This window comes from Kogia breviceps, chromosome 12 (assembly GCF_026419965.1).
Source record: "Kogia breviceps isolate mKogBre1 chromosome 12, mKogBre1 haplotype 1, whole genome shotgun sequence".
In the NCBI taxonomy this organism is placed as follows: domain Eukaryota; kingdom Metazoa; phylum Chordata; class Mammalia; order Artiodactyla; family Physeteridae; genus Kogia; species Kogia breviceps.
The window spans coordinates 83,272,293-83,285,059 of NC_081321.1; the positions used below are offsets into that span (position 1 = coordinate 83,272,293).

General features: G+C 44.9%; 1 protein-coding gene across 8 annotated transcripts in view; it reads left to right on the forward strand.

Annotated features, from left to right (window-relative positions):
- ANO4 (anoctamin 4) overlaps window positions 1–12,767 on the forward strand; it is a 325,264-nt gene that overhangs the window by 165,142 nt on the left and 147,355 nt on the right. For 7 of the 8 annotated variants that reach the window (XM_067009963.1, XM_059081938.2, XM_067009965.1 and 4 more), the window contains one exon: window positions 12,567–12,667. In XM_067009963.1, coding sequence (XP_066866064.1) covers window positions 12,567–12,667 — 101 coding nt within the window. Of the gene's footprint in view, window positions 1–12,566; window positions 12,668–12,767 lie in introns of those variants that run through there. The other variant, XM_059081941.2, reaches the window with a different exon arrangement.

The following is a 12,767-nucleotide window of genomic DNA, read 5'->3' on the forward strand; positions in this document are numbered from 1 at the left end:
GGAGTGTTTACCTAAGCTTCTCATACGTAAATTTAAACCACCTTGAAACCTTTTTGGTGGCAAGAAGGTGAATTTTTCTGTCTAATAATAGTGTTTTAACAAGGTAATCAATAATGTGAGGGCTTCCCTGGTGGCGCAGTGGTTGGGAGTCCGCCTGCCGATGCAGGGGACATGGGTTTGTGTCCCAGTCTGGGAGGATCCCACATGCCACGGAGTGGCTAGGCCCATGAGCCATGGCCACTGGGCCTGCGTGTCCGGAACCTGTGCTCTGCAGTGGGAGAGGCCACAGCCGTGAGAGGCCCACGTACTGCAAAAAAAAAAAAAAGTGAGAAAGTTACTCATCCCAAGTAATTAATTAGTTATTAATTAATTGAGGAATTAATTCCTAAATTAATCTATGATCCCAAGATGTTCACAGATTAATTGAGGAAATGTTCGTTCTCCATGACTACATGCTTAGTAACATACTGGGTTCTGGGAATATAGTTGTGGGGAAGCTGTACACTTTCCTAAAGACAGCAGTGAAATATGTAATTTCAGAATTAATGGGGTTATAACCTGTATTAGTTTTATATTGCTGCATAAGAGATGATCTCAAACTCAGAGGCTTAAAACAGCCCATGTTTATGATCTCATAGTTTCTCTGTGGGTCAAAAGTCTGGATAAAACTCAGTGGGGTCTTCCAATCAGGATGCCACAAGGTTGCCATCAGGGTGTCAGCCAGGCTGCGTTCCTTTCTGGAGTTCAAGGTCCTTTCACATTGTTATTGGCAGAATTTATTTCCTCGTGGTATCAGACTGAGGTCCCCCTTTTCTTGCTGGCTGTCAATCAGGGGCTGCTCTCAGCTGAGGCTGTTTACGACTCTTAGCCCTCCTGGGCCCTCTCACATGGTACCTTACTTCTTCCAAGCCAGCAGAAGAATCTCTCTGACCTCGAGACTCTCTTTCAAGTACTGACCTGATTGGTTCAGGCCAATCCAGGATAATCTTTCTTTTGATTAACTCAAAGTCAGCAGATTAGTATCCCAAGCCCAGGAATGCCATCCCCCATATTCACAGGTCCCACCTATACTTGAGGAGTGGTGGTTATCTGGTTATTCAGGACGTGTAATCCAGTGGGGTGGGAATCTTGGGGGCCATCTTAGAATTTGACTTGCCACGTAACTTGAGATCTAAAGAAGTAGAAATTTATCAGGCAGAGAAAATAGCATATGAGAAAACCCGAAGAGTATCAGGAGTTTGGTGATGTGGAAAGAAGAAGAGACGAGGGCCATGTGACTGGAACCCAGAGAAAGGAAAAATGATACAAGATAAAGGAGTAGCCGGGTCATGCACTGGCCACCTTAGTGATTTTCCAGAGGGCCATGGGAAACCATGGATCACAATGCATTTTTAAAGACGTCTCTGATGTCAGCGACAATACACAAGGCAAGGATGGAACTGGAGGGAGCCCAGCTTCGAGGAGTCTTCAAGGAGCTAGATGATGGAGACTTACAGGGGGATGGTGTGGTGGAGATGGAGAGAAGTGGATGGATTGGAGAGAGCTGTAGGAGGTAGAGTCAATCAAACACAATGATTGACTAAATGTGGGCTAAGGAAAAGGAAGTCAGAGGTGACTCTTGGAATTGAGGGACTGGGAGGATGATTGTGCCACTTGCTGAATCTGGGGACACTGAGGAGAAGAGCATTTTTTTCCCAGAGAAGTGGATCTCTTTTAGACACATTGAGTCTGATGTGCCCGTGCAACAGCCAGGGCTAGATACCATGTTGGCCATTGGCGTTGCTGATCTGGAACTTGGGAGAGGGGTCTGAGCCAAAGATAGGGATCTGGAAGAATCAGATGATAGGTGACATCTAAAGCCATTGGGAAGGGATGAAGTCATCCAGGGGGAACAGGTGGAATGAGACTAGAGCCTAGACGGAGTCCCTGGGGAGCCTCATTTAAAGATCTGCCAACAGTGAGTGGCCATTTCACACACCTATTTCCTGTCGCTGATGCTAATGTCATTTCAGGGGGTGAGCATTGCGACCATTTAGGAGCATACAGTAGCTCAGAGGCTTTTCTCTACCAGGGCACAATGTGTGTGTGTGTGTGTGTAAGAGTGACTGAGTGTGTGTATGTGTGCACGTATGTACATGAGTTGTGGAGAGAGAATTGCGTCAGAATCAGCGGAAGAGTTTTTTTGAACTACACTCAGAAATTCTGATGAGGGAATTTCTTTTAATTTTTAATTTTTTTTAATTCTCAGGGAATCGAGAATTAAAAAAATAAAAAGAAACAGAAAAGTCTTTTTAGGGATTTATGCCCTCATTTTTCAGAGAAAACTGAAACTCCGGAAAGTGCAAGTCATTTACCTGGTGACACACAGCTGAGTAGATAGCAGCCCCACTGAGAGGAGTTGAAATTGCTTAGCGATTACTTTGAGCCTTTTAACCCTCCAGAAATGTACATTTCTCCATCCATTTCAGAGACTGGATTCCAGATCCACCAAAAAAATTCTGCCATTAGCTATAAATTAGCAGAATGTCCACCGAGCATTCTATGGGAGGAAGAAGGAAATTCTTACCTATTGAACCACTTGCAGTGGTTGTAAGCTGACAACCGTGTCAGCTTCAGAGCCGTCATGCTTGGGATTGTCCTCACTTTACAAAGGAGGAAACTGAGGCTCATGGGCTGGTGTCGTGCCAGAAACACACAGGGAGTGTGAGAGGCAGAGCCAGGCTGCAAGTTTGTTTCTACCACTGGCCTTACATTCATTTTAGGATGTTCAGAGGGAACCGTCTGCACTGTACCCTGGATTTCAATACGTAACTAAGTATTTTTCAAAAAAAATAAAATGACAATGGAACTGAATCCACAAAGAAAATATATTCATGAGCCCCACTTTCCTCTTGTGAAGCAGCGGTTCTGAAGCCCAGCTGCCTTGGTGAGAATCCGGGCTCCCTCCTTACTCGCTGTGTGATCTTAGCCAAGATCTTTGTGCTTCAGTTCCTCATCTGCAGTAAAACAGGATAATGATGCTGGCTGCATAGGGTTGGTGTGAAGATTGGGTTATTTAACATGTGTAAAAGCCCCAAAACACTATGTAGCACGTGGTAGCACTATGTAACTGCTCTCGCCTCTACTGCTACTATTTTTCTTTCTCCAAAAGGCTTATCTGAGTTCCCAGTTGGAAATTCATCTCTCCTTTTTTGTCCCCAGAGTGTCAGGGGTTTGCTTTGTTCTCCTGACAACATAGTTATGAGAGAGTGAAATCCAGGTAGTTCCCTGAGGGGGTACAGAAGAGATACAAGTGGCTATCCTGATTCGACCCTTTGTGCCCAATAGATTGAAACATGGAGTGTCTTTATACCCCGGGTTTTCAGCCATTAACTCTTGTCCCTGCCCGGAATGCGCTCTCCCTGGATAATGGAACAGCCTTCTTTCCTACTTCTTCGGGTTTCTGTTCAAACGTCACCTTATCAAAAGACCTGTCCACAGCACTCTGTCTAAAATAGCATCTCCTTTTCACCGTTATTTTCTGTTTCCCTCCCCTTCTTTATTCTTCTTCGAAGCACACCGTCAGAGATACCGTGTGTCTGTTTCTTGAGGGTTGTGTCCCCAATAGAACTTGAGCTCCATGAGGGCAGGGATTGGGTCTGTTTCGTTCACAGCCGTACTCCCAGCACCTAGGACAGTCCCTGGCACATAGAAGGCCCCCAGTGAAGGTTTGTGGACGACGGGAACGGATGAGTGAGTGAATGCTAAATTACCGTTCACGTGATGAGATGCGTGGTCAGCTGCAGAGACCACCATGATTTCCAGGTGCCCTTCTGCTGAACAAGTTTGGAACAAACCGAATGATTCTAGCCCCTCCTTTGCAGGTGAGGAAACCGAGGGCAGGGAAGAGGCCAGCCTCCAAATCTAAGGTGCAGCCAGAGACAGAGCCAGGATTGGGCAGTTTTCAACATGTTTTCACAGGACATTTTAGTTCTGCGCCTCAAAATAGCCCTAGACGTTTGCAGCCCCGGGAGTCATGTTGTCTCTGTGTGGCCAGTGAGAGAAGTGAGGTGATTTGCCCAAACTCGCAAGACAGAGCTGTGACGGGACCTGGCCCAGGTGTTCTTTCCACCACAGAGCAGCACATGGTTGGCTGTTGGCCAGTGATCACCTAAGAAGTCACATCAAGGAGACTTCTAGAAAGTATCTAAGCCTGTAGTCTTCTGTGCTCTAATGAAGTTCCAGCTCTTTTATTTTTTTTTTTTTAATTTATTTTTATTTATTTATTTTTTTTTTGCGGTACGCGGGCCTCTCACCGCCGTGGCCTCTCCCGTTGCAGAGCACAGGCTCCGGACGCACAGGCTCAGCGGCCATGGCTCACGGGCCCAGCCGCTCCACGGCACGTGGGATCCTCCTGGACCGGGGCACGAACCCGTGTCCCCTGCATCGGCCGGCGGACTCTCAACCACTACGCCACCAGGGAAGCCCAGTTCCAGCTCTTTTAAAACGGTTTTCTTCAAGGTTAAAAAAGGATTGGGGATCATTTGAGCTGAGTGGCTTTTCTAATTTCACCAGCCTCTTGCAGGGCTCCCGGTTGACATAGGATACTCTGGGCTGCCGTAGACCCATGGGGACTATTTCCAAACAGACCCCTGTTTCTTTTTTTTTTTTTTTTTTTTTTTGGTTTTTGTGGTACACGGACCTCTCACCGCTGTGGCCCCTCCCGCCGCGGAGCACAGGCTCCGGACGCACAGGCTCAGCGGCCATGGCTCACGGGCCCAGCCGCTCCGCGGCATGTGGGATCCTCCCGGACCGGGGCACGAACCCGCGTCCCCCGCATCGGCAGGCGTACTCCCAACCACTGCGCCACCAGGGAAGCCCCAGACCCCTGTTTCGTTTTCCGTTTCCTGCTCGCCTGTTCCCTGTCCCTGTTTGGCACAAATGTAACCCCAGGATGCACTTTGTGTCTTAGATGAATGAAATGAGCTTGCACGTGAGAGGCAGGCAGCTTCCTTCAAGCCAGGCATGCGCTCTGTGATATCTGTGGAGAGGAACTTGGTTCAGTTTGCAGATGCAGCTGCCTCTCCTAGTCCCTCCAAGCAAGCACTTTGCGTTCCTAATGTTCCATGGCTATACTTTCATGGCCAAGATTTGGAAACCAGGTGGGAAGAAAGAAATCTTGTTCCTCAATTAAAGCTTTATCTTTAAAAAATGTTTTTACCTGCCACAATTAATTACAAGCCTTCCTTCTTACTGTTTAAAGAGTATTTTTAGTGCACAAGGAACTAGCGAAGTACTTTGTGTACATTAAAGCTTGTCATCCTCTGAAGAAATCTGAAGTGCTGCTGTTGTTCCCATTTCACAGATGAGAGAATTGAGGGTTACAGAGATTAAATAACTTGTGCAAGGTCACCAGCTACTAATATCAGATCTGGCCCTTGAGCCCTAACTCCAAAGCTTGGACTTTTAACCACTACACTGTGTGTTTTCTCTACTCTGTTTTCCTTCAGTGTCTAAAGAAAGGTTGCATATCCTCATGTAGCTCTTGTTTTGTAATTCTACTTAAATTCCACATATACTTTTTTATCTCCATGGCTAGGGTATTAGCATCTCAGGGGCAGGAATGGTCTCATTTTTGTATAGCCCAAAGCCAGTTGCCTTATTATAACATAAATGACCCTTTCCCAGCACAAGGCAAGTGGTTAATGCACTTGCAATAAATGTTTGATAAAGAAATGATTAACCAAATCCTTTTAAATTGCTTTCCTTTCTCCTGCTACCTTTTGTACAAGATCATGATCTCATTCAGGCAAACATCATAGACCTCAAACAGAACCCAAAATTGCGATGAGTTTTTTCTTTGAAATCAGACATGTGTGTCTAATGAGGGCCTGCATGGGGAGGGAGGTCCCATCTGCATGTCTACCTGGGGAATCCTTGGAGGTTGCTAGGAGTATTCATTGCCTCGGAATCCCTGGCAGGTGTGTGAGAACTACAGCCTGGGAACCTTGGGCACAGAGCAGAGACTGGAGTGGCTACTGACTTCTTGACAAGATGCTCTGAAGCGGCGACAGCTTTCCCCAGCACGGGCCAGGGGAGTCGCACATGGGCTTCGTTCGCTGGTTTGTGTGTGCCAGGGAGGTGTGCTTGGGAGAGAGACACAGCTTGGTACCCGTGTGCCCTCCTCGAACTCAGCTCTGACTCAGGAGAGCCAGCCAGAACATGGGAGTGCCAAGTTTCCCTTCAGGGGACAAGCTGGACGCTGTTAGAAGTGGAGTTCCACCTCAGCTCTACATCAGCAGCAGGATGGGGGCCAAGGGCAGTGTCAGCAGGCAAAGGGGAGGCGGCCACGGCAGCAAGTCTGGGACAAAGGGCACTGCTGAGTGAGGCCACTTCTAGCCAGCAGCCCAGGCGTAGCTGAGGGAAGGGTTACCTGAGCTGCCCCTGGCTTATCTGACACAGCGCATCACTTCATCCTTCTAGAAACCCATTCCGCCTGGATTCTGCTTTGTCTTTGTCCCTCTCCTTGTTTCCCTCCCTCTCTGATGGCTCCTTCTCAGTCCGCTTTGATGGTTGCTTTCTCCTCTTCCAAACTTCTAAATGTTAGTGTGCCCTGGGGCTCAGTCCTTCCCTGTACTCTTTCCTTAGGTGACCTCATCAAGTTCTATGCTTTTAAATATCAGCTACATGCCTGCAATTCTCAATAAGTCCCACCCTCTGAGAGCCAGACTCCCATATCCATTTGCCTACTTCAAACTTCTGGGTACCTATCGCCCAGGTTCCTCAAACATGCACGTCCCAAAGTAAACAGCCATCTTCTCCCTGACTCTCGTCTACATCAGTGAGGGGTAGTAACCATCCCAGTTTCCCAGGCAAAACAACCTGCACATGATTCTAAGATGCCAGATTCTTTTCTCCCTCTCCTCATTTGATCAATCCCAAGTCCTTTCAAATCTACCTTCAGGTAGATCTCAAGTCTGTCCATTTCTCTCTTCCTTGCCACATTTACCTTCTGGTTCCAGACACCATCTTGTCTCACCTGGCCTCCTGGAACAACTTTTCTAGTGAAGTTTTCAGCCCTGTGCTCCCTCTGGAACATTCCCCACAGGGCATTCCGAGTGTACTTTCTGAAGCAAGTGATGCCGTCACCCCTCTGTCTTTAATCCATTGGTAACTTCCCGTTGACCTGAGGAATAAAATCCAAATTCCTTGCAGCACTGAACCTGGCCTGGCAGTGTTTGTCCCCAGCTCTCTTCTTCAGCCCTATTATCAGGTATTCTCCCTGCCTCACACTTTACAGTATCCAGTCACCGGAGCCTTTTCAGTTCCTGGTGTCATCTCCCATCTCTGGGTCTTTGTACTTGCTGTTCCTTCTGCTTGGAATGCTTTTCACTCGGCTTCTCCCAAAGCTGACATCTTCTCACCTTTTGGATCTGAGGTTAGCTGTTATGGCAGCAGGGATCAAACAGCTGATCTAAAGCAAGTACCCTGCTTCTACTGGTCCACAGCACTGTATTCTTGGCCTTTTCACCACTTTTCGTAATTTTAAATCATATGTTTATTTGTTGTTCAATGTCTGCCTCCTGCTCCAGACTGTAAATTTGGGCTACTGTAATATATCCAAGCACCTAGCAGAGTACCTGATATATAGTAGTCACTTAATGAATGTCTGTTGAATGAATAAATGAATGTCCTTGGAGGAACATATAGGGGACTGTGGAAGGACAGGAGATGGGAATTGGGGGCTTGACTCTCAGGGTTTCTTCTGGTTTAGCCTTGTGGTCAAAGACTGGAAGATCCTTTTCAGGTATTAGCTCCTTATCTGTCGCTTTCACAGGTTGTAACTAGGTAACTAGCTGTGTTCTGTCCGCCACCGCCCGTGTGGTGTGGCCCTTCTTAGAGAAGCTGATGACTAACGTGTTTTGGATGTACTGTGAGTACCTCACCTGTATTATGCCATTTAATACAACTCAATCGATAGCTATTGCTATCGTTTCCCATTTTACAGTTGAACGGACTGAGGCACAGAGAGGTTAAATAGCTTGTCCAGGATCACAGAGCTGGTAAGAGGTAGATATATGAATATGAACATGTGCAGTCAAACCTCAAGAGTCTGCATTCCTAACTAACGTCTTAGGTCCAGCTACCCACGTGGCTGTGTACCTGAACTCTCTCCCAGATTGGCCTCATCCAATCCCATGGATTTAAATATTGTCTATGTCCTGGCCACACTTATTTTGTATCTCTGGCCCAGACTGCTCCCCTGAGCTCCAGACTCATTTATCTACACACAGGACATCTTCTCGTGACCATCACAAACTTACTTACCATTTCCTAAACTGAGTTCATGATGTACCTCCATGCCCCTGCTCCCGAACCCTTTTCCAGCCATGGTTTTGGGGGTCGTGAGATGGAAAGATGTGTGCATCTACATGTCTCTGAGAGGTGGGTTGCTTGCGTTAGATAATGGCGTGCTATTTATTTTTTTCCTTACTGTTGCCTTATCTAACCTTCAAGTCAAGAACCATGATTCATATATCTTTGCATTCCCAGCATCTAGTACATAGAAGGTGTTCAATATGTTCTTGTTGAATGAACAAGAAAGAAGGAATGTTCTCTGTGAATCTTACCTATTTCTACTCCAGGTGTTTTCCATGCTACTTCTTAATTTCTCCAGTCATTCTTCTAAGGATATTTTCCAGACTCCTCTAAATGGTCATTTTTCTTCTCCCCAATGTTCTAACCTAAGGGATTTTTTATTGCAGTATATTAATGAAACAACTCTATGATTCATTTTTATTTCTCTTCATTTGGGCACTTGCATGCTTGGATTTATGTGGAAAGGAATACTTAATAACAAGGAAAAACCTGTTTAAACACAGTAGCATAATCATTCAGCTCTAGAGAAAAGAGTGATATATGAGCCATATAATTAGCAATCATCTGTTTCACATTTATTTCTCTGGGCTGAAGTTCAGTTTCTCCTTAAGAACAGAGTATAAGTAATAAGTCCCATACACATAGACACAGGTGTGCATGCATACACACACACACACACACACACACACACACACACACACGAAGAGACACTCATCATGATTAATGGGAATTCAATTAACATTTTTCTCAAGATTATCAAGATAATCTTAAATATAGCTTAATTTTTCCCTCTGTTTTTGTTGCTTTATTTTCTGAAATGTGAAATTCTTTTCAGATTAGTTTGTATAAACTGATAAAGAATTCAGAGATTGTGTCTTCAATGCACATAAAAGCCATGGATTTATTTAAACCTCAGAGTTTATCAGATAAAATTGACAAGGGAGTCAGGGGATGTGGGTGTGGACTCAGCTTTGCCTGGGATAAACTTTCAGTTTGGCTGTGGGTTACTTACTTGACTTAGTCTCTTCCTTCTTTAAGAAACTGAAGTAAAGCCTCTCTTACAAGTTTGAGATTAAAATGAGGTAATGTGTAAAAGTGCTTCTAAAATTATAAAGCACTAAAAAATAGAGTGATGGTTTTATAATCACTGTTATAATTGAAATAATAAGAAAATGGAGTTATTTTTATCATGCTGAATTAATCAAAGCAGTTGCTCTTTTATGCAGAAAATGGTTGAGATCCCACATTAGAAGTTTAGTTGAATCAGTATGTGTTCAGATAATGAACTTGGCTTTTCCAACACAGAGAAGTATGGCACGTAAAACGTGCCCTAAATGGAATATAGTATTGTATTCTCCTTAATATTTTCATACATTCATGTGAGATCTACAAAGTGATTATTCTCGCAATAGATTGTATACTTTCTGTAAAACTAGCAATCACAGTAATTCCATGAAGAGAGTATATTCTAAGATTATCTTCTTCTCTAAATCAAGGTTTGACTGATTCTGTAAATCAGTCACATTCCCATCTTCTTTATTTTGCACAATTCTACTCGTTCTCTCATGGGAACGTGAGAGAAGAAATAGCAGGAAGTGAGAACCTTGTCGGAAAGTTAGGTGAATGTAAAGTATTCCCGGTATTACCATGAAACCTCCCAAGTGAGGAAGCTACAAAACCTTCCCAGACTCTGAAGTGTATCTTTAGTATAAACAAAAAGGCCCATTTTAAGGAAGAATAATCTTTCTTCTGCTTTTTAACTTGGAAAACTATATTATTTATGGAAAAAAACAAGTGGCAATCTTTTCCAAAGCACGAGAATGCTCAACTGATAAGCTTTGAGAACATCTCAGATCAAGTCATCAGCACATCCACAGACATGAATGGGACACAATGGAGAGTGTGTGTGCTATGTTTCTATATATTCCTGCATGGACATTGCCACCCATGAGCTCATTCACACTACCCCTGGCCACCTGGCTGTAAGCACCCAGTGCAGGGAGGTAATAGGTTATTCAACAGAAAACCAGTCTGTGCAAAGAGATACAGCCCTAGTCATTGCTTCTTCAGTGGTTGCTGGCGTGTTTGTTCCCTGCGTGGGCACCTTAGTTGCAGTAACCGGCTATGTGGGCTCCAAGAGTCACTTAATCTTCATCACTTCTGGCTTCATAGGACTCCCAGCTTTCACTTGGGCCAGGATTCACTATTCACGTTTCACTAGACAAATATTGGTTGAGTGTACCGTCTATAGCAGGCACTGTGCTAGGCCCAGAGGATTCAACCATGAATAACAGAAACTTTCCTTGTTCTCAAGGGGCTTAGAGAGAGGGGTCTGCTTACCGTAAGCTGGAAGATAAAACCTTATTTCAGCCTGAACTGCCAGAAAGTTTGATTTGTCTAACCAATATCAAAGGGTACCCCACCACCACCATTGTGGATCTGGGCCTTGACTCTCCTCCCCATGGGAAATTCAGCATCACCAAAGTCCCTGAGAACGTTGTAGTTGACACCAGTTTGATTTTCATAATATCTTGAGGAGCTCTTATGAATTAAGTACACTATTTATAAGCCTAGTCAAGAGACCCTGAAAGAAAATACAAGAGATGAATTACAATTGCATTTCATCTGCAATATAAAAACTATTCCCTGTAGTGCAAATGCACCCCAGCTAAAGCATAAAGTTGAGCTTTTTTTGTCAGCTGTGTAAAAATATTGGCTTGTTTCTAAATACTATTATAAGGAGAGTTCAGCCACAAAGGCCTAACATATCTTAAACTACGAAATTTTAAATTGATACTCTTTTTTTTTTTTTTTTTTTTTTTTTTTTTCCGGTATGCGGGCCTCTCACTGTTGTGGCCTCTCCCGTTGCGGAGCACAGGCTCCGGACGCACAGGCTCAGCGGCCATAGCTCACGGGCTTAGTTGCTCCGCGGCACGTGGGATCTTCCCGGACCAGGGCACGAACCCGTGTCTCCTGCATCAGCAGGCGGATTCTCAACCACTGCGCCACCAGGGAAGCCCATAAATTGATACTCTTAAACTGTAAAAATTTAAATAGTATGCAGTTCAGAACGACTGTGTGTGAGAAAGATATGGATAAATAATTGGCCATGTTGCTAATTTAAACTGCTCTGGCTTACTGTTTCTCATCTTTCTTCTACTTCCTTCCACAACTCAGCCCTCCCCCTGGCAAATGACTTCTGAAGGAGATCTCCTAATTGGAGATGTCCCCTTGGCCAGAGGCACAGACCAAAATGTGTTGGGGGGTTAACAGAGTGTGAAGCTCGAGTTTTACTTGCTTGTCTAAGTTCTGGGTTGATAAGAAGCCCCAGAGGAGGCAAAGGTTTGGGGCCAAAGAACACAGTCCTTTGAAAAAACCTTGCTGATACTGACCCAGATTTAAGACTCACATCTCTTAGGTCCCTTGATCTCCAACTATTGCTTTTGCCTGGATGATTGAGAGCCTCTCGCTTTCTCTCTGCTTTCGCTGTAACTCTCCCTTGTTGTTTATCCTCCACGCAGTAGCCACCGTGATCTTTGAACACCTGAATCAAAATGACTTCCCCGTGGTCCTAGAATAAAGTTTAACCGTCTTGTTGTGGCCTGCGAAGCACTACATGCCCCTGCTCTCCTTCCACCCTCTGCTCATTCCAGTCTCCATGATTAATCCACCCCAGCGCCTCTACTCTCCTCCCTGTCCCTCGACCATAGGACATACCAAGCTATTTCCCAACCTAGGGCCTTGGCACCCAGAACATTCATCCCATGCTCTTTATCCAACGGGCTCCTTCTCTGCATCTCAGCTCACATGTCCCCCCTGCAGAGAAGACTTTCCTTGACCCTTTGCCCAAAGAAATGGGTACCCCACCTCAACTCTTCCTCCTCAGACTTCGTTGTCTTCAGAATACTCATAGCTCTGAATCTGTCCCTCTCTCTTTAACTTGTTTTAGCCTGTCTTCTTTTGTGTGTGTTTTTGCAGAATGGAAATGCCATGCATATCTCTTTTGTTCCTAACTGGTTCTCTAGTGCCGGCCACACAGTGGTGTATTGATTGAGTGGATATATGCACACATAAGCAGCCAGCTTGTTGCTGAAGAATGCCCCCCATCTTAAACTCTGTACAAGTTCATGTGTTCTAAGTTCCAACTCAATTGAAACCGTAGGAGACTTGGATATACTTTTCAATTTAGTTTCTTTTTTCTGTTTCAGTCCTCTCTAGTAAATAGTGACATTATCTTTGTGAAGTTGCATGCCCCATGGGAAGTGCTCGGAAGATATGCAGAACAAATGAATGTAAGAATGCCTTTCAGGTAGGTGTAAAAGTATCCCTGCCCCCCCATTCTCTCTGCTACTAATGTACTCCTCTCTCAAAACAAACAAAACTGAAATGCGGACTGGAACACTCTAAGA